Consider the following 27624-nt stretch of genomic DNA (forward strand, 5'->3'; position numbering starts at 1 on the left):
AGTTCATTGCTCTTGGGATTTCTTGGAAACAGAAGTGTTTCTTTAATGTTGATTATTGCTGGCCTTCTATGAAACCATGGATTTCTGAAAAGTTAGGTAATATTCAAATCTGCGAAGGTACAAAAAATGCAAGAATGTTCAAACTAATTTGTTAATTTGTGTAACCAATGACTTGTTTCTGCGAACAGTATGTTTGTTCATGTTCACTTCCAAGTGCTGCACTAAAAATTGCACTAAATTGTTAGAATGCAAATTTTTAAAAATGTACACCAAATAACTATTGATTGCAAAGATGGTAGCATGTAAGATTTGGCACCAGTTTATTACATTAAAATGTAATATTACACGAACAAAATGGTTCTAAGTAGCGGAATTTGAATTGGGATGGTTCGAATTCCGATACGTTTCATCAATAACCTTGGCAAGGGAACCAACATTTCCATGCAAAGAATCATCAAAGTAGGCTTGCATGCATTTCCCAGAGTAAGAAAGAAATGCCATTCGTTTACGGGGCGAGCTAAGGGAGTGATTTGTTAAAGAAGGTTGCTTAGTTTTTTTTAGCATTTTGATGGATCCAACGTAACAGTCGAAACGAATCCAACGATAGCAGATGGAAACATGAAGTTTAGGCCGACAGATTTGCGGTTGCCTAATAGTCCACTCCCTCAACCCATTGTTATATGTTAACAGTTATATGAAAAGCTACATGGAAAAATATTGTAGGGGAGACCGGGGAGTGGATACTTTTGGGAAATTGAAAAAAAAACATCCATTACAACTAGGTTTTTTGCCCAAGTTACCTATACCGTTGTGTAGATTCAATGTTCAGCTACAATTCCTAACTTGTTGAATTGTGCAAAATATGCATTAGTTTCCGTAAAAAGTCGCGATAAAATGATCAAATCAAAATTTCAGGAAATGCGAGATTGAACCGAGTACTCTATGGGACAAGCATTAATTTTTATTACCAAGTCACCATGAAAGACCTACCCAATTGGGGCTAAACCGAACATTCAAGTTTCGAAACTTCACGCCCTGCAGTACCAAATTATGGATGTTGAAACTAAATTTGGAATCTTTCTTGAAGCCTATTTGATTTCTTCGCTACATGTAATGATCGTATGGTAAATCTAGTTTCAATAAGTGATAAGAAGTAGAATAAAATTTCAGTTAAATCAAGTACACCTTTTGACACGAATGAAAACAGAAGACACACGAAGACAATATACAGAATTTTAATATATATTAGAAAAAGGTTTCAACATGGACAGGCTCTTCAATAATTTATAGTTTTCTGAGAATTAAAAATAAAGATCTTTTACTTCTAGAGTTGATCCATGGATGCGATGGATCGCAATGCGTTGAAATGCCATCCAGAGACAACATGATTGAGGTGTTTAGTGGCAAAGTTGAATTATCATCGTAATTTAAAACGTTAAATCTGTCTAACTTTCAACGGAATAGAAACTCACGTTGAATCGATAAATTACTTAATAAATTCTTGCGTTGGCCTTTTCAAAGAATTTCTAATCAATTTCTTTTTGTTTACCACAACGAAATAAAAACTTTTACTAAGACGCAATACTTACATCACGGATACGAATTTTGATCTACTTTTTGCTGTATTCATTAGTTCGTACCATCAAAATTACTAGACGGATGCGAATGTTACGATTCCGAAAGTTTTTATCACTGCAATGCCCCCACTTAAAATATTGACTTCAATAAAACGTTAACGGTATAAATATTTTAGAAAAATGTCGAATAAATTCGACGTATAACAAAAAACCGAAATAACATTTAACTAAACTTCTCCGTGTCCCATTCGATCATTTGGACAGTGGCATCTCGTGACAAAATTTACGGGTTGTGCACTTATTATAAGAAATGAACTGTTATATTTGATAAAGACTGTCCCAGAAAGCATGGACGCACTTTGATTTCGCTGTAAATAATTCACAAGTGCTGAATATTCAAATTTTACTCGATATACTAATAATATTAGACTACAACAACAGAATATTATTCTCAACATTTGCTATTTAGCCATTGTAGACTAGCTGGCGCACCTTCTTGCCAACGTTTCTCATTAAATTCCGTACAGACTTCTTGGCGACAAGTTTTGACACTTTTTTCCCAATCATTTTCGAACTGTTGAATGGTTTCGGCTGCCGAGACATGTTTCCTAAGATGTGTCTTCGTTAATGCCCAAAATTCCTCAATTGGTCGAAGTTGTGGGCAATTTGGTGGATTCATGTCTTTTGGGACGAAAGTGACATTTTTGGTAGTACACCATTCTACCATTGATTTCGAGTAGTGGCAAGAAGCAAGATCTGGCCAGAAGACAACAGGATCCTTGTGGCTTCGAATCATGGGTAGAAGTCGTTTTTGTTAACATTCCTTGATGTATTATTTCGCTGTTCATTGAAGCAGGGTTTCGAAATCTTACCGCAGCTACAAATTGCTTGCCAGACCATAGCTTGCTTACCAAACTTTTCGACTTCAATCGATGTCTCGGACTGGTTTAACACTTGCCCTTCTCGCACCGTATAATATTGTGGTCCCGGCAAGGATTTGTAATCGAGTTTCACGTAGGTTTCGTCGTCCATGATTATGCAATTCAAATTTCCAGAAAGAATCGTATTGTACAGCTTTCGAACCCTCGACCTGATCGATGCTTCTTGTTTCGGACTACGTTTTGGTTGTTTCTGCTTCTTATAGGTTCGAAAATTAATACGTTCTTCAGCACGAAAAGGAAGATTGCAGTGGAAAAAGTGAAGCGTTATATTTAAAGAACCGTATTCCCCTTAAATTTTCGATTAAGGTCCGGGTAGGGTCTAACACTTTTGAAAAATCATTTATTATTTCCTTTCTATTTTCTGATAGTAAAACATTTCAAGAATATTCTGTGAAATTTTGAAGCCTATCGGAACAAAACTCAGCAAGTTATGCGCTTTTATCTTTGCCGATCCCATACTACGAAGAAATAAGAGCTACTTACACAGGCCCAAAATTTCTGCTTTGATTGACTTAAAAACTTGACAAAACATTCTCGAAATATTTCATTATAACAAAATACAAAAGAAAAAATATGGCATTTTGAGAATGTTAGAGCCTACGTGCTTCCTTGAGTAATAAATTGCTTCCTTCGATTTTATAGACAATAAACTTTAAACGCGTTTTTCTCGATAGCAAGTTTTGAAAGTCTGTGTACATCGTCATTCAAAAACTACTGCACCAATTTTGTTCAAATTTTGCACACACTTTCTACATATAAAAAAACCAGAACCCAACGTTTTCCTTTTCGTTATTTGTTATTATGGAGAGGTTTTACAGCTACAAAACGGCCGATTTTTTCGTGAAAAATCGTACTATTAAATTTAAACAACCCCCAAAATTTCAAAAAAAAAATCAAACAGAAACGTTGGGGTTTATAAAAACTTATGCTCTAACTATGCTGCTTTGATTTGTTCACTTCTGATTAGTCTGCGGTGAGATACAGTGGACACCGCAAATCATGATTTTTAAGAAACGTCCTCGAAAATGCCTCTTCGCCGATTTATTTCTCAATATTTTTCCACGAATAAAATACAAAATGTTGTTCGAATTGAATGCTTTTTAACATACAAAACATTTCAATTTATTTTGCGAAAGTTAGTTACGAAAAAATTTCGCAAAAATGATGATTTTTTTCATCTTTTAGACCCTACCCCACCTTAAAATTAACACATGGATCAATCAGTCCCGAGACTAAAACAGAGATGGCGCTCGTAGTAAACCAGTAACCACGTCTTTCTAGAAAACTAACCTTTGCTTGAAATGGGTTAAAATTTTAAGTCAATCCGACCAGAAACAGCTGAGTTATCGAGGTTGGAGTAAAGTCGTTTTGTAGTTTGTTTAAAAAATGGAAAAAAAACCGAGTTTCATGTTTTGATGAAACATTGTTTTTTAATGGGTAAAAACACCGTGCAAGCGAAACAATGGATTGAAAAATGTCATCCGGACTCTTGTCCATCAAAAGCAACGATTTGTCGGTGGTTCGCCGAGTTTAAACGTGGTCGTACCGACACAAATGACGCGGAATGCTCGGGTAGACCTGTGGAAGCCGTTACACCGGAAAATGTGAGTGAAGTGACAAAAATTATAATGAAAGATCGTAAAGTGAAGCTCCGTGAGATTGCTGAGATGACACAGATATCATATGGAAGTGTATTTACTATCCTTCATGAAAAATTGAGCATGAAAAAAGTTTTTTCCAAGTGGGTGCCGCGATTGCTTTCGATGGAACAAAAACAGCCTGCCACAAGGTGAAATTGAACGAATTGGGCTTTGATCTTTGCTTCCCCACCCCCCATACTCGCCAGATTTAGCCCCCAGTGACTTCTGGCTCTTTGCTGATCTTAAAAAAATGCTCCAGGGACAAAGATTTGGCTCAAATGAGGAGGTCATCGCTGAAACTGAAGCTTATTTTGAAGCGAAAGATAAATTTTTTCATAAACATGGTATTGAGAAATTGGAAAAACGTTGGAACCATTGTATCACCCTAAAAGGTGATTATGTTGATGAATGAAAAAAAAATTGCGAAAAAAATGTTGTTTCCATTGTTAGTCTCGGGACTTATTGATCCATGTGTTACACACTTCGGAAAAAAACCCTGTGATTTTTCATCTTATTAGATGCAAATAAATGAGACTTCGCAGTTTAATATTATGTCTAAAATTCCATGACATGAAATTCATTGGAAAAAAATGAATACTGATAGGAACCGCCGCGACTTTAACCGAGAATCATTCGATCACAAAGTCTGTCTGTTAATCGACTGAGCCACAACAGCACACATCTGCTTGGCTGCTAAAAGGTGCATTTAAATTCATACAGCCGCACCTCCTAGCAGAATGTAAGTTACAGTCGAAACCAGTAAAATTAATGCTATTCTAACATTGAGTCATTACAAATGAAATTTTCCGTTATTTGACAAATTAGATCTTTATGAATTACATCGTACGAGGGTTTAAGCAAAGACATCATATTAACAAGATATCCTGCTCTCACATTTCCGAACAAATCATTGGCAACATCCTTTTTTGCGAGCATGTCGCCCCCAGACGAGCCCACATCGAATCTTATACATAGAAGTAGTGGGGAAAAATGTCAAATTCGTGCGCGCCAAAATAGCAGGGTTGCGCACCCATACAATTGACATGATATGTTGAATGTGACACCGTGCGATGGCGTTGCTGAACTGAAGATTGACTTCGCTCCAAGCTGACAGGGTCTGGTTTAAGTCACCTGTAAAATTAAAATTTAGTGTGTAATCATTAAAAATATTAAATTTGCCGAGCCTTTAGATACAGTTTTTACAGTTGACAGAATTGTTTGGTAATTTATGACAGGTTAGTCAAAATTTTATCACTAAATACTTTGTGATTGATTCAATTACCGAACGTTGTGAAAAAGCCGTGCGAAATGCAATCAGGAAGTTCGGTGAGGATAACACCTTTGAGGATAAACCGAAAACGGGTCGAGAAAAAAGGTCCTGCTAACCCTCAGTTGGATAACCGTATACTGAAGGCGTTCGAGCAAAAGAAGGAAGTTTCCGTTCGAGATGTGACCAAAAAAGTGGGCACTTCGAAGTCAAATGTTCTTCGTGCTAAAGAACGTTTGAATCTTCGAACCTATAAGAAGCAGAAACAACCAAAACGTAGTCCGAAACAAGAAGCATCGATCAGGCCGAGGGTTCGAAAACTGTACAATACGATTCTTGCTGGAAATTTGAACTGCATAATCATGGACGACGAAACCTACGTGAAACTCGATTATAAATCCTTGCCGGGACCACAATCTTCTACGGTGTTAGAAGGGCAAGTGTTAAACCAGTCCGAGACATCGATTGAAGCCGAAAAATTTGGTAAGAAAGCTATGGTCTGGCAAGCAGTTTGTAGCTGCGGTAAGATTTCGAAACCCTTCATCACCACTGCTTCAATGAACAGCGAAATATACATCAAGGAATGTTTACGAAAACGACTTCTACCCATGATTCGAAGCCACAAGGATCCTGTTGTCTTCTGGCCAGATCTTGCTTCTTACCACTACTCGAAATCAACGGTAGAATGGTATACTACCAAAAATGTCACTTTCGTCCCAAAAGACATGAATCCACCAAATTGCCCAAAACTTCGACCAATTGAGGAATTTTGGGCATTAACGAAGACACATCTTAGGAAACATGTCTCGGCAGCCGAAACCATTCAACAGTTCGAAAAAGATTGGAAAAAAGTGTCAAAACTTGTCGCCAAGAAGTTTGTACGGAATTTAATGAGGAACGTTCGCAAGAAGATGCACCAGCTAGTCTACAATGGCTAAGTAGCAAATGTTGAGAATAATATAAATTAGCTTCAAACAAACAGTTTGACAGCAGTTAGTCGTGTTGTAGTCGAAAAATTATAAATCCTGCAGAAAAGTGTTGCACGAGTGATTTCTAAAAAATTAGTCAGTGAAATAAAGACATGGAGAAAAATCCTAATCGACTCGCACACTGAAAAAAAGTAGCTGTGCCCAACTTGAAGTTTTGATCATAGTTAGGGATCTTGTAACAAAATATCATCCAAATCTAAATTTTTTTTGCTATTCGAATTCATTTTTGGAAAAACAAAGTGTTTTTTTTTTTTTGTGAAAAAGTCTCTATGTACAGCAGGTTTCATTAGAATCAGAGAAAGTGTTGCCAACGCTGAATACATCAATTTAATTATTTAATAAACGTCAACATTGGAGGACATGGCTTAACGATGTGACTAATTGACTAATTCAACAATGTTGACAACATTAAGGCAAAAGAAAGAAAAACAGGAAGCCAGCTAACAACCAATGATAACATTCCAAAAATCGCTAGAAGCTTCCCGGCGCTGATTGATAAATCAACAAAACATACTCACGTGTTGCGTTGCTCAAGGAATTCAGTAAAAAACCATGTGCATGTCATCGAACGCAATTTCACACAGATTCGTCCGCCGGTTGATTGTTATCAGAACACCTGGCGCAGTTGTCGCAACGGAGCGCCGCCACATAACAAGGCCAGCGTATTTGGATTGGAACAGGTGTTCGGTCCTGAATCCTAACCATCAATGGATGGGAAGAATACCACTTAAGATAAGGCTTGAAAAGGTAATTGAATTTGTTTTAGTTTCTACCACCGAATCGCAGGGGGCGGTGGAGACGAAGGGGGTTTTACACACAAAATTAAAATGGAAGCAAAGAATATTGGATATCCAAAGAATCTCTGCAATGGCATTCATTTAACATTGCTACCGAGATAATTGAAGCCTCAAACCTCGAAGTACCATCATTTAGCTTTATTTAATTAATCAGTACAGCAAATTACCATTTCCGCAATACATGGAAAACGGTACGCATTTTTCGTTTGTTCCCATTTTATCGCAAACCACCAGCGCCGCCCTCGAGATTGATATGAGACTCATCGCTATCCCGGTTTTTTTTTCTTTAAACTGTACTAATCTTCAACGAATGCAGGCAGGCAGCCATGCATTGAGACTCACGGCCATCTACGATTCGGCGGTCAGTCTTAGCGCACAGCTTGTGGCCGTCAGACGTGTCAAAAGACGGAACCGACCAATTTCGGTAATAGACTACTGTTTTTTTTCTATACAACGAAGGAGCGATGGCCAAACTCGGAAGTGTTTCCGTTTGTTCCATTTCTTTAGTGCTTTTTGGTTTATCGTCCGTTTTGTGTGATACCTGTCCAGTGTATTTGACTCTGTCATCGCTATCAAGGCACCTGGAGAATGCTTCGGTTGTCATAAATTGGGGGCCCGATTGTGAGACGCCTCCGGATTGGATTGGACTATACACGGCGAATCCGGCCATTTCCAATGAACCTCCGATAGTCAAAGTGATTGTCAACGGGCAAACTTCCGGGGAAGTCATAACCGAACAGAAGTTCGGCAAACAACGGATGCCCGGTGGATGGAATTTCGAAGAAGTCCTGCGGCATATACCGAAACGTCGCGCCAAACCGCTATGCTTCGGATTCTATCTTGTCAGTTACGACAAAAGCAATGAACTGCAAACTTTTGACTGTTTGAAAATTCAACCCAACTGGATGTTCACCGAAGGAAACTTGGGCAACGTGTCACTGAAGGATCTGTTTCTGCCGGGAACTCACTGCTCGGGATGCTATCAAACCAAAGCCAATGTGAATAATGTCTATTTCAAACGAATTGGCTACCGACAGGATCTGGATATCTGGACTCAACTAGTCTTCGGTATTCGATATCTGGACTTCTCCGTCGGGTTCCATCCGTCGCACAATGGAACACGAAATTTTTGGATTATGAATGAAAGCTACCGGGTAGGATCGATTCTGCCCATTCTGCAGGATATCCGCCGGTTCGTTATACTTTCGGAAGAATCGGTCTTTCTGGATTTCCGACGTTTTCCGCTGGGCTTCCACAACCATCCCGAACAACACGCCGAATTCCTACAGCTGCTGGAGCAGGAACTTGGTGATCTTATCTACCGTCGGCCCCACTTCGGAAACGAGGAGAAGGACGAACGGCAATCCCATCATCTCACACTGGCTCAGATGCGCCAAGACGGAAAGTACATTCTCGTCACGTACAGTCACGCGGCCAGTTTGAACGGTAAGTAAGTAGGCCTGGTCAGGCACTTGCAGCTTCCAGTTCTTCCAACTAATCAAGACCGCCGTCATTATCTAATTTATGACCGCGACGAGTGTGATTCTGTGTGGGTTAGCTGGGTTTTTCGTTTAACACACATGTAGTTAGTCAGTCCGATTTCGTCTCCGTAAATTCAGATTCAAACGAAAGGTTTTATTGTCGCATAGCTCGCTGTTGAATTTTATATCGATCCGACTTCCGGTTTAGGAATTACAAGGCAATATGTGCAAATCTATGAGAAAATGCGCATTCAATTTTATCGGGAATTTCTTAACCGATTTTTATAAACTAAGATCTTGAAATTCTTCAAAAAGTCCCCGAAAAGTTGATCCAGATCCGAATTCCGGTATTACAGTGCGATTAGTAAAAATGTTCAATTCCATGAGAATTTTTTCACAAGCGATGGCGAAACGATGTGCACATTTTTATAAAACTTACCTCGAAATTCATCTAGTCAGCAGATCATGTTAGTATTTAGGTATTTAAACCTACTTTGGGGCCGCTAGTTCCCGGATTCCGCTTCCAAAAGCACCGATAATAGTGGAGAAAAGCTTTAAACAAGAACTTGCTTTGATTTCTCAGCAACGATTAAGTCGATTTTCACAAATCATGATTCAAATTAAAACTCTCTGTGTAATAAGAGATGCAGTGAAATTTTATCCAGATCCGACTTCCGATTCCGAAATTATAAGGTAACGAATGTCATAACTTTCAAACTGTCATACAAAATGACGATGCAAAACCGGTACGCATCGGTACGTGCTGGTAAGGAAGAAGAAAACGCCATCGCCTAGCACACAGCGTGCTTAGTTCAATTTTGTATAACGAGCAGGGTTACCACATTTAAATATATATTATCTTGATAAAACTGTTTACAAATTGAAAAGGTGATGGCAGTTTATACCAAAGAAAGTTTTTGATTATATTCATGTTTGAAAAAAAATCTTGACAGAATCTTCTGGTGCTGTTTTTGAAAACATAAATAATGATATGAGAAAGGCATCAGTACATCACTAGGTGGATTAAATAAGGTTTTTTTTAAGTGGATTTCCGAAATTACGCGGTTTTTAACGCGAATTCGAATTTTTTTTTCTAAGACATTTGGTTTCGAAAAAAATTTGCGACTCCCGAAATTTCAAAATAAATTTTATTCCAAACATTTTTTTAGATTACACCAGATCTGGACGTTTCATGCATTTCTAAGACATTCGGCATCAAAAACAATTTCTTCAATTTTTCGATTTTTTTCTACGCGAAATTCCGAAGCTTTCAAATTCCCAAAGTCGTTTCTTCCAAAAAACATTGAGACATTTTAACGTTTTATGAATTTCTTAGACATTTGGCTTAAAAAAAATGACATTTCTTTAGCTTTGCGGTTTTTTTTCTACGCGGATTTTCGATGTTACGCGATTTCAAATTCTCGGTCCGAATCATTTACTTTTCCAAAACTTTTTTCGAGATTACACCATACCTCAACGTTTCATGAAATTTTCGATTTCGGAAATCTAAAAACTTTTCCCAAAACTGATTTTATTCAAAAAATTTCTTTTTTAAAATTACATCTGATCTGGACTCATAAAACTAACAAAAAAGTAACGTATGTAACGCTTTGTAACTCCTATAACTTACTAAAAATAACGCATGTAACGCTTTGTAACGCCTATAACCTACAACAAAGTAACGCATGTAACGCTTAGTAACACCTGTAACATATGAAAACATAACGCATGTAACGCTTCGTAACGCCTATGACCAACAAACAGTAAGGCATGAAAACGCTTCATAACGTCTACAACTTACAAAAAAGTAACGCATGTAACGCTTCGTAACACCTATGATTCACGAAAAAATAACGCATGTAATGCTTCGTAACGTCATAACTTACAGAAAATAAACAAATGTAACGCTTCGTTACACGTATAATTTACAAAAAATAGCGCATGTAACGCTTAGAACTTACAAAAAAGCAACGCATATAACGCTTATAATTCACAAAAAAGTAACGCGTGTAACACTTCGTAAAACCTATCACTTACAACAAAAAAACGCATGTAATGCTTCGTAACGCCTATAACTTGCAAAAAGTAACGCATGTAACGCTTCGTAGCGCCTATAACTCACAAAAAAGTAACGTATGTAACGCTTCATAATGCCTATAACTTTTATAATAAAGTAACGCTTAGTAACGCTCCGTAACGCCTTTAACTTACTAGAAAATAACGCTTCGGAACGTCTTCAACTTTCAAAAAAGTAACGATTCATAATGTTTATAGCTTAAAAAAAGTAACGCGTATAACGCTTCGTAACGCCTATAGCATTAAAAAAAGTAACCCTTTGTAACGCTCCGCAGCGTCTATAACTTACTAGAAAGTAACGCATGTATCGCTTCGTAATGCCATTAACATACAAAAATGTAACGCATGTAACGCTTCGCCTATAACTTTATAATAAAGTAACGCTTTGTAACGCTCCGTAACGCCCATAACTTACTAAAAAGTAACGAATGTAACGCCTATAACTTACAAAACAAAACGCATGTAACGCTTCGTAAAGTCTATAGCTTTCAAAAAAGTAACTCTTTGTAACGCTCCGTAACGCCTATAACTTACTAAAAAGCAACGCATGTAACGCTTCGTAACGCAAGAGTCTAACCCTTATAATGGTTTTTAACATTCATAATTTCCACGAAATAATTCATATGATTTGTAACCCTTAATTTAGGAACATAAAATGTTGGTTTTAACAGATCGGCTGAAAAGTTCGTATCGTTTCTATGAGAGGGCGCCACTAGAATTAAATCCATACCATTTTCAGTTAGTACCAACCTTCAAAAGATACGTGTATAAATTTGACAGCTGTCTGATTATTAGTTTGTGAGATATTGCATTTTGAGTGAAGCTACTTTTGTTATTGTGAAAAAAATGGAAAAAAAGGAATTTCGTGTGTTGATGAAACACTACTTTTTGATGAAAAAAAGTGCCGTCGATACCAAAAAATGGCTTGATGAGTGTTATCCAGACTCTGCACCGGACGAAGCAACAATTCGTAAGTGGTTTGCAAAATTTCGTACTGGTCATATGAGCACCGAAGACGATGAACGAAGTCGACGTCCAAAAGAGGCTTTTACCGATGAAAACGTGAAAAAATTCACAAAATGGTTTTCAATGACCGTAAAGTGAAGTTGATCGAGATAGCTGACACCCTAAAAATATCAAAGGAACATGTTGGACATATTATTCACGAATATTTGGATATGAGAAAGCTTTGTGCAAAATGGGTGCCGCGTGAGCTCACAATCACAATGTCACAAGTCGATGAAAACTATGCTGAAATTGAACGAATTGGGCTTCGAATTGCTCCCTCATCCACCGTATTCTCCAGATTTGGCCCCCAGTGACTTTTTTCTGTTCTCAGACCTCAAGAGAATGCTCGCTGGTAAAAAATTTAGAAGCAATGAAGAGGTAATCGCTGAAACTGAGGCCTATTTTGAGGCAAAGGACAAATCGTACTACAAAAATGGTATCGAAAAGTTGGAAGATCGCTATAATCGCTGTATCGCCTCTGATGGCAATTATGTTGAATAATAAAAACGAATTTTGGCAAAAAAATGTGTGTTTCTATAAAACGATACGAACTTTTCAGCCGAACTGTTATCATGGTGAAAATTCACCAATTCGGCCAGCTCGACTAATTGCTGAAACGTTCGCCCCTTTTTAATTTTTTGGGGTTTCACAAAACTCAAGCTCAAAAAGTTAGAAAAAACTTTTTTTTTGAACAAATGCTTCACAAATGTGATAAAATGTTTTCTAAAAACCGTGCGAAATCCGCTCGGCCGCAATAACTTTGGATTTATATTTAGAACCTGGGACTGGCTCCAAATTGAGTTTGGGAATCCAGATCAAGAATTCAATTCTAGAACTGTGAAGCTGAACTTATTCTCAGAATCCAGGTTTCGAATTCAATTCTAGAACTGAATTCTGAACTTGAATTCCGAACCTGAATTAATAAACTGAACTCAGTTCCAAAGTCTAGTTCCAGAACCCAAGTTCAGTATTTAATCAATTCATTTCCCTCTCTTCATTTCTAAATTCCGAATCTAAATTCTAGATATGTATTTTGTATACGAATTCTGAAACTGAACTGAAAGTAAATTCTGAAACCGAATTTCGGAATTAAATTATGGTTCAGGAGTCAGTTCCAAAATTCTGGTTTGGAGCTCATATCTAAAATTTTGGTTCAAAATGCAGATCTAGAAATCATATCTTGAATTTTGTGGCATAATTCTGAAGTTGAACTCCTGAGTCAGAATTTTAGACACCAATCCCGAACTCAAACCACGGCACTAGGTTCAGTTCCAAAATATAGAATTTGGATTCAATTCCAGAGTCTTAGTTTGCCTTTCGAACCTGTATCCTGAAACTAAATTCTGAAAACCAAACTGTGTAGGTACAAAATAATCGGTACATAGCAGGCCATGACTTCTACAATGGGTGCAGCTGCGCTGGATTATTCCAAGTATTAAACATTATTATTGTATTTATTCAAAAGCTTGATTAATTTTGTAAAAATCATATTTACAACACTTTTTTGTAGAATTTGTCAGTTTTCGACTACAGCCATTTGAAAAAATTTGTGAAAACATTAGAGACCCTTTTCAGAAGACAGTCTAGATCATTTTTGGGAAAACAAAGTATGCGAAGTGTTTTTTTTTTTCGTCACGAAGTTTTTATGTGCAGCCAACATTTGTTCGAGTTTGCGCAAAATTCATTCATTTTAAAGTAAGACGTGTTCACGACAAAAAGTTTCAGTAAAAACCGGTCTCGTTTTGATATAAACGCGATTAGTACCAAACTGAATCGACTCAGAGTCATCCCGCTAACTGTAGTTGAAAAAGTATGTATACAAAGTCAATCCATGGATTGAAATAATTGCGGTTTATAAGATATTTAAGGTGTCCGGCTTAGCCCCGGTCTTCTCTAAGTTATTGAAAACTATGGTTCAATTAAACAAAATTGATATTTTAGATGATAGTCACACATAGTCTACTCTTTGTTTGAAGACAGCACTATTTTCAACGTCCAGGCGAGTTTCAATTGCAATCTGTCGATCTCATTTTTGGGCGGAAATTCCACTTGAATGGCCTTTTCTGTTGGTTTCCACTGTAAAAAAAATCGATGATGCAATTGCTAGTTAATAAACTAAAAAAAATGTCTTACCTTTAAGCTTGTGTTGAAGCCCAGCATAGAAATCGTAACCACATTTCTGTACATTTCACCGAATGCTCCCAACTGAACGTTATTGGTTTTAAAGGGATAGTTTAGTACCATCGCGTAAACCGTAGTAAAACCAACATCACTTCGCCGAGCTGATGGACCCCTGGTAGTGTACCAAACATCGGCGGTCAAGGTGTCATTCTGGTAGGACCAAGGTTTGGACTTGTAGATTGCTTCCCCATTGGTTTTGAGCCATCTGAAAGTGCATCTGGGTTACAGCACTGGGTTCCCAATAACAATCACACTCACCTACCGGCCCATATCAGTCAGACGTTCGGCAAATATCGGATCAATTGTCCCGTACTTGGTGGGACCCACATTGATAAGAATGTTACCCCCGCAGCTTACTGTACTGGCAATCTCGGCAATCAGCTCCGAAGAGCTCATAAAATCTTCCAGTTTTGCATTCTGCCGGTGCCCCCAGCTCATCTTATCGATTGTCATTGCGTTTTCCCATTTGTGCGGCTGGAGAACTCCTATCAGTAGAGTATTCAATTCAATTTCAATATGCCAAAAATAGAATGACGAAAAATTAGATTTCTACCTGGATTGTAACGATCGGAGCAAGTGTAGAAATCTCCGTGTAAACACAGCGTTCCGATTCCCCAGCGATCGTTGGTCACCACGGTGTCCTTGACGGGGGATTCATTGTACAGCCAGGTGAAGAATTCCTTCGCTTTCCAGTAACCGTCCGGTGCCTCCCAATCGCCATCACTCCACAGTACTTCCGGTTTGTACGTGTTGATCAACTCTTTCAGCTCCGGCCAAACTTTGCTGTCGACGTAGTCATGCTTGAGAAAAGCGTGCAGCTTATCGTCGTGATAAAGCCGATTGAACCATTCGAACAGCGAATAGTAAACTCCGAAGGTCAGATTCGAGTTCTTTCGGATGGCACTCGAAAGCTCACCGATTATGTCCCGATGTGGACCGACGTCAACCGAATTCCAACTGTAGGTGTACTTCGATGGCCACAAAGTGTATCCCTCGTGATGTTTGCTCGTCAGAACTACGTACCGGGCCCCGGACTGGGCAAACAGCTCTGCCCATTCGGTGGCGTTGAACAATTCCGCAGTGAAGTCACTCGCAAAATCCTGATAGGTAAAATCCGGTTTGTAATTGTTTGCCATGTAGTTCACGTAGGCCTCGTACTTGTAACCTAAGAACGAAAGTTTTTAAACGGTTTTTACATGTAATTCCACTTCGTAAGCCAACTAACCTTTCCAATTGATCCAGAACCACTCGGAACCGTAGCTGGGAACGGCGTAGACTCCCCAGTGAATGAAAATTCCGATTTTTGCATCGTCATACCACTTCGGCAGCGGTCTCGAATCCAAACTGGCCCATGTAGGTTCATAATTTTTGATTCGTTCCTGTTTCATCAAACGATTATGCTTCACCAAATTACCGATCGTCAGTTGAGAGCATATCACCAGCAGCAACAATAAACGTCTCACACGAACTTCCATCTGTGCGTTGATAAATTGGACTGATAACTGAACTGGCTGCCGGCGAAGATGAGACTGTACTGAAGATTCAGTCTGTGTTCGGTCAGTTGGAATTGATATGGCGACGGTACTAACTGGAAGATCACTGGGGTGGATCCGTTTTTTTTTGGAATTTAGGAAACAAATATGAAAGTACGTTTTGTTCTTTACCATCAGAGATCAGGGGCGGCAAGTTCCAAAAATATTGGGAGGGCAACTAAAATTTAAAGCGAAAGAAAAGAGTAGAGTGATTAAGGAGTGTATCGAAAATAAGCTATCCACAACTTTTGTCGTGAATAATACGACTTACTTTACTATGGGGCGCCTTTTCAAAATTTACCCTGTACAAGAATGGGCAGAACTTTATCGCGAATATCTCTCGATGTACTCAACCCAACAACATATTTTTTTTCTACTAGCTGTCGGAAATATAATCAGGAATTTGTGATTAAATTTTCAACAGCGTCAGATAACCATAAATAACTGAAAAACAAAGTTTTCGAAAACTTTTGGAAATAATGAGGAAAATTCATCACGTTTGCTTGCCTTTTTTCGCACCCAGACCACGGTTTTGAGGTAGTAAAGCGCATATCAGTTCCGATTATCTCCTGAACGAGTATAAAAGGTAAACTTTGATTGAAAATTGTTCATTTCTTCTATTGCTTCAGACGGAACTGGATGTCGAGGTGAGGTTCTCCCACCAACATTAGTAAGAACAAACCAAGTAGAAAGCGTGACACGTTCAGGTCGGGCTTTCATTTGGACTTCGATCGTCAAAAGCAACTGTCGCCAGTAATGAGAGCAAAATTTTTGCGTGGTACAAAACCTCAAACGCACAGACCGCAGAGCCAGTTTCCCTTCGAAGAAAATCGATTGCATCATCCTGCTGCTGTTCGTTTGCATTGGAGCAAAATACAGCGAAAAATGAATCCCGTGCAGCCTTTTGAAAATTTCTTTCACTGAAATATTCAAGTCTAAAATGAAGTAATCGATATCAAAATTCTGTATGTTGCTATTTAGAATCATAATTGTATACCTACAGAATTATGCGAAATTTTCCTTCACTATACTGTATACGGCCCATTTTTCAACCAGTTGTAGTTTTTAGTAGAACTTTCTGCTGATTTGCTATATAAAATGCATAGCACCGACTCTGAATAGATTCGAACTAAACTCGCCACTCTCCATCACGAACGCCTTAACAAACGGTTTTTTGCAGAACCACCATTATTTTATCATAAATAACTATACTGATTAGCTTGTAATATTTAATTGTATGTCAGAATGTTTAATGTAACTAAGCTGTACTTTAGTTTAGGTGTATCGTTTCAAGTAATCAAAAAGGGAAAAAGCTTGCACAATTCACACAATCGATCAATTAATTGATATTCGGAAGTATAAAGAAGGAATTTCAGTTTTATTCGTATTCACGACATCCAGTTATGTCTCTGACATTACACACCCGTACTTTTTCTTTCAAATTATGATAAAAATATTTTATTCAAACTAAAAATTGATCCTTTATTGTACGAGATTAAACTTGGTCATATTGAAAACTGGATGAAATTTAAGTTATTCCTTCACGAATTTTCAAACTTTTGATCGAACGCTCTTCATCAAGCTCCGGACAAGAGTTGCATCGCATTTTTTGGACGCTTGAGCAAAAAATGTTCCCAGCTGCCTTACCAGTCTTCTTGGAGACCCTCTTTACGATTGCCCAGTAACGTTTGATGGGTCGAAGCTGAGGGCAATTTGATGGATTGATATTTTTTTTTGGGTCGAAGCTGAGGGCAATTTGATGGATTGATATTACGACGACAGTAAAGTTTTGTGGACCTGGAAGGGTTTTTGAGTCCTCCTTTACATAAGTCTCCACGTCCATCAAAACGCATGCATCCGGACACTGCAAAAGATGCGAATATAATTTCCGGGCCCTTGTTGCTGCTCGCTTCTTCTGTTCTACACTTTGTTTCGAGATTTTCTGCTTCCTGTAGGTCCTCAGATGATTTCGCCTCTTGATACGCTGGACCATTCCGACACTCGTTCCTGCAAATCACGTATTGACATTGATTTATTCTTCGTGATTAGAGATACCACTTTCTGGTCCAGTTTTGGGTTGGAAGAACCGGGTTTTCTGCCTCTTTCTGAAAGCTCATCCAAAGAATAGTGTTTTCCCAAACTTATAAATAATGCTTTTAACACTGACATGATGAATTCCGAACCGCTTCGCCAATTTTCGCATAGTAATACCCTTCTCACTTCACCATGTGTCCAGAATCTCAATTTTCACTTCCTTTTCAATAAGCGACATTTTGAACACGCAGAATTTCAATCGCACAAACAACTAAACAAACGAAAGCTAACAGCTAAACGCACAGCATGCTGTGATGCTGTACAACACAAATGTATGTGGATAACTTATTTTCGATACACTCCTTATCAAACAAAGAGGAAAAACATGAAACCATATGATGATGGTATATAAAAAGAAATTTATTGTAAATAAAGAACAAAAAAATCTGTTTTAATCAACCTAGTGATGTTATGATGCCTTTCCCGTATAACTCACGTTTTCATTAAACACAGTGGTTTTAACCTTAAGGTCTTTCGTCTTTTCGGGCCAGAAAAAATTTCTAACGCATTGTGCGGGGTTGGGAATCGAACTCAGGTGGACTGCGTGAAATGGCGAACATGTCTTTTTTTATTTAAAAGATATTTTTTGATTCAGGCCTATTTGCGTACAAGCTTTACGTGGCCGATTGAGCTGAGTTTTTAAATAATTTTTTTTTGTATTGGATCTCGTTATCACCTTTTTCTAGAGGGAGAGGAGCTTCCATTTCCCTCCTGCGAGGATTGAGGGGCAGTTTGTTCGTGGTTCATCTCGTCATCCACTGCCGCATCGATGGTATTGTTGTCGATTTCCGTCTTCTTTTCGTTGCTAGTTGCTTTAGATGCACCTTGTTGTACATTGGTTGCAGTTGCTGGTTGGTTGAAGGGTAAGTTGTTAACTGTAGCTAATGTACTTTGTTCTATAGGGGATACGTTGGATGGTTTCGTTGAAGGGGATGCTTCATTGGTGTTGGTGGCTGTCACAGGTGTTGCTTGGGGTTGGTGTGAAGGAAGCACCGTTGTCCTTTGGTGTAGTTGTCTCCTTGTCCGGTTTATCACATGGCTTACCGTAGTGAACAGCTTTTTGGCAATATTGACATGTGGCTATCTGATTGTCATAGGTAACAAGTGATTTGCACGGGATTTTTGTATCTCGACCGAAAATCACATAAGAAGGTATTGGCCTCTTCAAGTGTATGCGTAACAAACGTACGCCATTTAGAATACCGGGGAAAAAGTTCTTCCACTTTTCTTTTTCGATAGAAAGAATCTCTCCGTATTGGGACATAGTTTTGCGAACATAAGGATCGATGACGCTTGAGGGAAGATCATGCACACGCACTTCTATAGCACTATCTTCCATATATACTGGAATGTTGTACGTAAGGGATGCTGCCCGGCGGTTAAGGTTTGAAAATTTTCAATCTTGAAAATGCACCATAGGGGGAAGTACATGAAATATCCAAAATCGAAATTATTTTTGGATGCCGAAACTCTTAAAATTGCATGAAAAGTCGAGATTTAGTGTCATCCCAAAAATATTTTTTTTGAAAAAATCAACTTTCTGGGACATAGAAAAATTTCGATATTTTTTCTAAGTCCCAAAAAGTCGATTAAAAAAAAATTTTTTCGAGATTACACTAAATCTCGACGTTTCATGCAATTCTATGCCTTTTGGCATCAAAATTATTTCTTCGATTTTGAAAATTTCAAATGGTTTTACCTTTCTCATATAGAAAGGCTATGCAATCACTGTGAAAATCGAGGCCCCCGGGTCGAGTTTCATATACCATTCGACTCAGTTTGTCGAGTTCACAAAATGTCTGTGTGTGTGACAAATAATGTCACTCAATTTTCTCAGAGATTTCTGAAACGAATTTCACAAACTCAGATTCAAATGAAAGGTCTTATGGTCCCATAGACTGCTAGTAAATATTATCCCGATCTGGAATGATTTTCACGATTCAAATTAAAACTTTCAATTTCTTTACATCTGTGCAATTTCATCCAGATCCGACTTCCGGTTCCAACATTATAGAGCGATAAGTGTCAAAGCATTCGAATCGTTATTCAAAATTACGATGCAAAATCGGAACACGTCGATACATGCTGGTACTAAAGAAGAAGAAAACACCACCGGCTTTGATCCGTTCGCAGCGTGCTTTGTTCAATTTCTTAAAGCGTGCATGGTTGCCAAATTTAAATCTATATTTTTTTTTATCGCAGTGCGAGAGCGAATTTCTCTCGATGACCTGTCTGAGAATCAAAGGTTCAAACGCTGCTGTGGGGATTCTCTCTGAAGCAACAAACGGTCGCTTATTATCGTTTCGCGATCCGATTCTGTATGTGCAGTGGATAAGTGCGATATAATCATTTTACTATTGCCGCTTATTCTAACTATGTGCATATAACTTTTGTATGAGTTGTGTCTATGAAAATGTATGTGGAGCATTCACGCAAGGGTTTTGAATCATTGCAACCTAGTATGAGAATCATCAAGTCGAATCATCGATTCGATTTTCTGCGATAATTGTCAACTTGCGATTCTCTCTTGGTAAATTCCACACAGCACCAATCGTTATCAGACTGTAATTTTTTCAAGGGCCGTGAAATACTCAGAGTATGAAGTGAAGCGAAGAAATGTAGAAAAATTAATAAATATCGAGCAGCTTCTGTCAAATTTTCAGCAATCACCAACAACGGCAATGGGTGTTGGGACATGAAATTTCCGAAATCGAAATTGCCAAATATCTCACAAAAGATACAAAATCTCGAGGTTTCAAGACTTTTGGCACAAAAAAATTTTTTTTTCTGGTTTCGGAAATCTCATGTACTCTCCCCGTATGGTGATTTTTCAAAATCGAAAATTTTCAAACCTTAACCGTCGGGCAGCACCCTTTACCCATATCCGATTTAGCTCAAATTTTGCATGGGAACTTTTTTTCGAGGCGCTTAAACTTTTGAGCACTACCGCTTTTGCGAAACTAGAGGTGATCTCAAAATATTGGCACCCTTATATATATATATATATATATATATATATATATATATATATATATATATATATATATATATATATATATATATATATATATATATATATATATATATATATATATATATATATTAGAGCGGTTTTGTCGGTTGCGTCACTTATACCATCATATCTCCGGAACCCGAAATCGCAGTCTTTCGTTCTTCAAACTTGATCAATGGCCCAATAGTAGATTTCAAACGCTTGTTAAAACCGGTTTAGCCATTTCTGAGAAAATTGAGCGGTAAAAATATCTTCGAAAAGTGCACACACAGACATTTTCCGATCTCGTCGAACTGAGTCGAATGGTATATAACACTACGGGTCTCCGAGGCTCCGTTCGATAGTCGTTTTTTTCAGCAATTCTAATACCTTTCTGTAGAGAAATGCAAAAAGAAGAAAGGCTGTATCATCACACTGCTAGGTGGATTAAATACGTATTTTATCACTATTTCCGGTACTTCTGGAACCGGCTGACATCGGTTCGTTTCGCCAGTAACCAACACAGCCCATAAATTGGAAAATTTATGACCCAAATTTAAAAACAATATTATGTTTTTTGCATTATCACTCTAAATGAAAGGTTGCGATTTCATGCACTCGTCACCCTGTATTTCCGGAAACGGATGCCAGATCTGGATATCATTCTACATTGACTTATGGAAACATAATACTTTTCTTTTAAATCTGAGTTTGCGAAGATCGGTCTGGCCGTTTCTGAGAAATTAGAGTGACTTCCGATTTGGAGCACACGAGCACTTTGCCGGAACCAGGAACGATGATCCGGTATACAAAAATCTTCTGTCATCAGCTAACCATCCTGCCTAATTGAAGAATTGTACAACTATTTGATTTTATTTGGCTTAATTTTCCCGAAAGTTTTATACTTAGGTAAGTCCGAATAACAGTACACAACGAATGTGTCTTTATTATATGTAATTTTGGGTGTTCGTTCCATAGTAATTTTCTAGAGTGAAGAAAACGATTTCATTCATTTAACCAGTGAAGTATTTGCAAAGTCAAGTCTTGGTGTTGCATTCGTTTTGTGAAATTTGGTCTTTATGTTTCAACAGACTTCGAAGCCGATTTATAGCGTACAGAATCATTGCATGGCTACTACGATCCTACCAACGCAGAGAAACCGAACACGGGATCGGAAAGTAGAAGAATGAAGATTTATTTTCGTCTAGTAGTTTTCCATCATGAAACACTGGAGTGTCGCACACCGCGGTTTTTATTACAACTATTTATGAGTTTAAAAAACATTTTAAACTAAAGCCGAAAAAGCCGGTGCCTTCGCGTAATACTGTGAAGTTGTAAGTGAAAATTTTATTTTGATCACAGTTTCTGTGGCCAAAATAAAAACCCCCGGGTCACGTCCGGACTGTCCGGACACCAGAGATTGTTGTAGGAGTTCGGTCCGCTCTTTTGAAAAGTCCCTGAAGTTTGGGTAAGAAACATACGGCCGCTCTACAAATTTCACGCCGTTCTTTCCATCGGAACAAAATGTCAGAATTCGAGTTATTATTTGAGTAAAATTCACTCAAAGCACGAGTTCTCTCGCACTTAATCATTCATCAGAGTAAGCGTTGAGTTTCCGTACATTTGAGTAGAAATAGAAGGGGAAGACAGGGCTAAACCGGACACTTTTCAAAAATTGAAAAATGCATCCATGACAACTAGGTTTTCAACCCTCTTTTGCCTTACCATTTATTTTTCATTTTCGTTGATCATTTTACATCTTTTCATTTATCTTCGGTTCCGGTAAAAATATTCTCCTATGAACAAAACTTAATAAGATATTATTACACTACTTTGTGGTAACAAACTTCTTCTTTTAGAGTTCACGTATTCCATTTCTTACCACATACTTTTTCGCCATCACTTGCCATTCACAACAATTTTTATTTTACTTATCAATTTTAACTAGTTTATTCACGATTTCTCATATATGATTCAGAACAAAACATTCTCATTTGGCTAGATTTATTACTGTTACCCGGTTCACCCAAAGCTAGTTTCTATGGCCAATCAATCAATCGTCGAATGGTGAGTCGCAATGCACGCTTTTAAGTTTTAGTTAGGTTATACAATTTTCAGACGAATTTTGGCTGAAAAATTGGCCTGTTACAGCAAAGATTGTTATGAGAAATACCCGAAAATACAAAACATTGAAAACCAATATAAGGTGTGCTGTGATGTGGTGACGCTTTAAGGCCAGGCTCCTCCAAGAAACATGCTTTTTTCTAAATCCACTTATATTTTAAACAATAAATCAAAATTATACTTTTTACCGAAAAAAGACCATATACAGGGTGATTTTTTAAGAGCTTGAGAACTTTTTTAAACAATAAAACGCATAAAATTTGCAAAATCTCATCGGTTCTTTATTTTAAACGTTAGATTGGTACATGACATTTACTTTTTGAAGATAATTTCATTTAAATGTTGACCGCGGCTGCGTCTTAGGTGGTCCATTCGGAAAGTCCAATTTTGGGCAACTTTTTCGAGCATTTCGGCCGGAATAGCCCGAATTTCTTCGGAAATGTTGTCTTCCAAAGCTGGAATAGTTACTGGCTTATTTCTGTAGACTTTAGACTTGACGTAGCCCCACAAAAAATAGTCTAAAGGCGTCAAATCGCATGATCTTGGTGGCCAACTTACCGGTCCATTTCTTGAGATGAATTGTTCTCCGAAGTTTTCCCTCAAAATGGCCATAGAATCGCGAGCTGTGTGGCATGTAGCGCCATCTTGTTGAAACCACATGTCAACCAAGTTCAGTTCTTCCATTTTTGGCAACAAAAAGTTTGTTAGCATCGAACGATAGCGATCGCCATTCACTGTAACGTTGCGTCCAACAGCATCTTTGAAAAAATACGGTCCAATGATTCCACCAGCGTACAAACCACACCAAACAGTGCATTTTTCGGGATGCATGGGCAGTTCTTGAACGGCTTCTGGTTGCTCTTCACTCCAAATGCGGCAATTTTGCTTATTTACGTAGCCATTCAACCAGAAATGAGCCTCATCGCTGAACAAAATTTGTCGATAAAAAAGCGGATTTTCTGCCAACTTTTCTAGGGCCCATTCACTGATTTGCAAGCGTTGCTCGTTAGTAAGTCTATTCATGATGAAATGTCAGAGCATACTGAGCAAATAATAATGCATGAAAATCATAACCTCAAAAAATCTGAGCAAATACTAATGCATGAAAATCCTAACCTCAAAAAAATCACCTTTTATTAAATTTCATAAAAAAAATTATTTTCATATTTTCAATATGGCGACTCTGAAAACAGTTGCTCAAACTCGATCGGTGTTTGTTAGTTGCAAAAAGAAAAACAGTTTTATATTCTGTATCGAATTTGCAATGTTCGGAACAAGAATAAAAAATTTCCACCGTGAAAAACCAAAATGGCGGCGTATTTTTCGATTTTCGACCTCTGTTTGCTCTTCTAATTAATTTAATTTTTTAATTCCGACCATCGAAAGACATGTAACGAGTAAAACGCCGTTTGGTTCATGTTGATACGTGCAACAGTTCTGGAATACGAGTGACAACCAGTTGAAAAAACGTGGTTTCGAGAAAAGTGCTTTCGGGACTAATTCTATATAATTTCCGAAAGTATTTTCTAGTAATATACTGTCCTTAATGATTTTCATAATCAAATTCTTATACACCGTAGAAAAAAAAATCATGTACCCCGGAATAGGTTGGTGTTTTTACTTCAGAAAATTCCAGCAGAACAAACATTGTCTAACGGCAACCCTTCCCTGAATCTGGCAGAAAATTCCACACACTGTTATACCCGCATACTGCGATCCATACTGACTTGAGTGCAATCTTGCAGACAATTAACGGCTGTGCTTCGAAGCACAGATGTCTCTGGCATGCCAATATTGAATGATGGAATGATTTTTTGCCTCTTTCGATTTCAGAATCCGATCTTATCTGGGCGCCGTGGAAAAAACATTCCAGTTCATTTTTGAAGCATACCGAACTGGGCGAGTTTATGAAAAACCTCTTCTCGCAGAAACATCCGGACGCTCCAAAAGACATCAGCTGGAGTTTGTATGGCGTCCAGGGTTTTCAAAGTAGCTACGTATGTTGGAAAAATAAATGGTTGCTTTACACCAGCATCTATCTAACTAATAATTGTCTCATTTTAGAGTCCCGAGGAAACCTACATGTTGCCGAAAGAACGTGCCAATCTCATCAACCCGAAGCTGATGACGATGCTCGGTGGACCGTGGAGTCTGCGGGCCAACGCCGTTCTGCTGGATTTTTTCACCAACACCAACCTGATCGACATGGCGGTTCACACAAATCGATACAAAACACTCCGAAGTTTAAGCAGCGAAGCTATTGTTTTGGATATTCAGTAACAATAAGTGCGATTTTTTTTCTAATATCTTAATTTTCTTAAGTCGAATATTGATAGGATTACGATGATCATCATTATATGTTAAGTAATTATAATCATTATAAGGAAAATACAGTACATGAATTGACTACACGTTACAGAAGAGATTGCATACGGATAAACTTATAAATTAGAAAGCATACAGCAGCTGTGACAATCCCTAGCTACTGTAGCGAAAGTGGATCCGACTAAGCACAATACCCGTTCACCCGGGGATTGAACAAACAGAATGCCAACCGCAGTATTTTCCCACAATGTTATTTCTATCCGGCTTCACCCATCGATCATGGCTTTATCTGCCCACAAGTCAGTGGGGGCTGCGAAAACCTCTTACTAATCACAACACACCGTTCGTCTCCACCGGCGCCACGTTGTAAATGGGAATGGGAGAACCCCCCCCCCCCCCCCCCCCCCCCCCCCCCAGTCTTCACTCGGGTGATGGGAGCAGCCATAACAATTCATTATCCATTCATCCGGGTGCCTGCCATTTAATGAGTGATCGGCTATCGCCCAGTATGCAGCTTGCCTGTCGGAGAGCCCGCCCGTCACCTCGCCAATATCGGCTAGCAACAAATAATCGCCTAAGCTAGGATAACCATCCAATGCTTGGTCGGCTAGGCGCTAGCAAATAAATCGGATTTACCGTTAGATGATTTTTTTTTCTTAATATTAAAGGCTAGAGCCAGCAGCAGCAGAAAAAGTTGTTGGTATTCGCCAAGACTTGCCGCAGCCTTTCGACTGTGGTTATTAATGCATCTGACAGCAATATATCATTCGTTCATTCATCGTTCAGTCAGCCGCTCGAACCGGCAGCAATGTTAGATCCGTGAATAGGAGACAACTTCTCGGTAGTCTCGGTAGCACTGACGAATAGCGGCGATTGTTCGTTGCTATGGCACTCTCATAGATTCAGAAGCCAGTCGAATTTCAGAAGCTTTACCGATCGAACCGAAACGGCCCAGTCTACTACGTTACTTAGGAAAACAGAACATGTGAAACAATTTTCGCAATTTGCAATAAAAATCTTTGAGAAATCAACAAAGCAGCTTTGTTACACATATCAGGAACAGAAAAATACCCTGATTGATCAGTCGCACCTACAATCCAATACCCACGACACACAGACAGAGACTCTGTGTTCTCTCGTAGCTCCGGATTCAGCAAAGTACTTCTATGTACTTTCAAACTGCGCCCCCTTCCGCCTTAACATCCCCACCTCACCCCGACTGCAGTTAGAATGCACCATGCACACAACGGGCGCCTTTCAACGATCGATAATGCAACTTCATGAGTCGCCGTCTGTCGCCACACAGCTCGATAAAGGAACGTATATGATAAAGCCATGAACGAATGGAGAACCACATTCCAACCGAGGCCGTCTAGGTTGTGCACTTACCTTTATTTTTTTTATACAGACTCACAGTCACAGCATTAGTCAGGTTCGGAATCGTAACTTTCAAACGCGATAGAAGAACTCAACAGTTTTTGTTTTGTCTTTTTTTGTGTGTGGATACTTTTATTGTAGGCTGAGATTTACTTTACATCTTTTCTCCTGAAACCGGAAATTTTCTTCTTTAATTTCGAACCTGAATTAAATAAAGGCGGGTGGGTAATGTCAAAGACACAACTGGAGCGCGTGGATATGAATAAAACTGACATGCTTCTTTCACACTTCCCAACATAGTTCGTATTAGTTACTATTTCACTTCCAGGATCGTTCATCTGTACTGAAGTACAGCTTATTGATGACAAACATGTTCTACCGCACAATTGAATAACCCAGAACAAATGAGGGAGTATTTTATGAACGTTCCTCTTAATTCAGCATACAAAAAAGAAAAGCAAATCCCGAAAGAAAAAATCACGGCTTTAGACAATTGTTGTTAGTGCTCCTAGACGCATCCACCCTTAAAAAATAGCCCTGTCAACATCCACTTTCGAAAGAAATTGCAAGCGAGCTATGAAAGATAGAGTATTAAATTTAAAGCAGCCCTTACACGTGACAATATTATTGTCAATCCAAAGTATTGTCAATACCGTCAATCCAATTGACTTGGTAACTGGAGTCCACATTTTTCGAGAAAATCAAGCGTTTGGAGCTTCAAATATTGCAAATGAATATTAAAATATAGAGAGAATAGATTATTGCACATATTTAACAGTTTCTCTCTGGAGAGAAAGTATTGTTGGATTGATGAGCAGTTTTGATTTTTTTGAAAATATTTTCGTCAATCCAATGAAGTTTCCATTACACGATCAAAAGTATTGTCAATACTCCTTGTATTGACAATAGTATTGTCTCGTGTAAGGGCCGCTTAACACCAGACGAAAGAGAAAACTTTTCTCTGCCGTTTACTATTATAACTTACTCAGCGAGTGCCGAGTCATTCGAAATTACTCTTCAAAGTGAATGTTGATGGATGGTTTATTGGCCTTCTGCCCAAACTTTTCCATCGCCACCGTGGGGTCAGCGTCGTCCAGGTCCTGGTACACCGATTTCGTATAATATTGCGGTCCGGGTAGCGCTCGAGAGTCTTCCTTGGCATAGGTTTCGTCGTCGATCAGAATGCATCCGTCATTATTCTATAGAATCCGGTTATACAGTTT

General features: G+C 38.4%; 2 protein-coding genes across 2 annotated transcripts; one reads left to right on the forward strand and one right to left on the reverse strand.

Moving 5' to 3' along the window:
• Positions 1-7552: 7552 nt before the first annotated feature.
• LOC131435792 (uncharacterized) lies at positions 7553-25133 on the forward strand. The gene is made up of 3 exons (XM_058603990.1): positions 7553-8657; positions 24533-24696; positions 24764-25133. Exons 1-3 carry the CDS (start codon positions 7676-7678, stop codon positions 24977-24979), a joined length of 1362 nt encoding a protein of 453 aa, XP_058459973.1. The 5' UTR covers positions 7553-7675; the 3' UTR covers positions 24980-25133.
• On the reverse strand, positions 9872-26686 carry LOC131435791 (putative alpha-L-fucosidase). Its single transcript, XM_058603989.1, has 6 exons — positions 26414-26686; positions 15183-15667; positions 14511-15122; positions 14220-14442; positions 13910-14162; positions 9872-13852 (listed from the first exon to the last, which is right to left on the reverse strand). Exons 2-6 carry the CDS (start codon positions 15622-15624, stop codon positions 13736-13738), a joined length of 1647 nt encoding a protein of 548 aa, XP_058459972.1. The 5' UTR covers positions 15625-15667; positions 26414-26686; the 3' UTR covers positions 9872-13735.
• Positions 26687-27624: the final 938 nt, after the last annotated feature.

The sequence above is a fragment of the Malaya genurostris genome, chromosome 3, assembly GCF_030247185.1.
Source record: "Malaya genurostris strain Urasoe2022 chromosome 3, Malgen_1.1, whole genome shotgun sequence".
In the NCBI taxonomy this organism is placed as follows: Eukaryota; Metazoa; Arthropoda; class Insecta; order Diptera; family Culicidae; genus Malaya; species Malaya genurostris.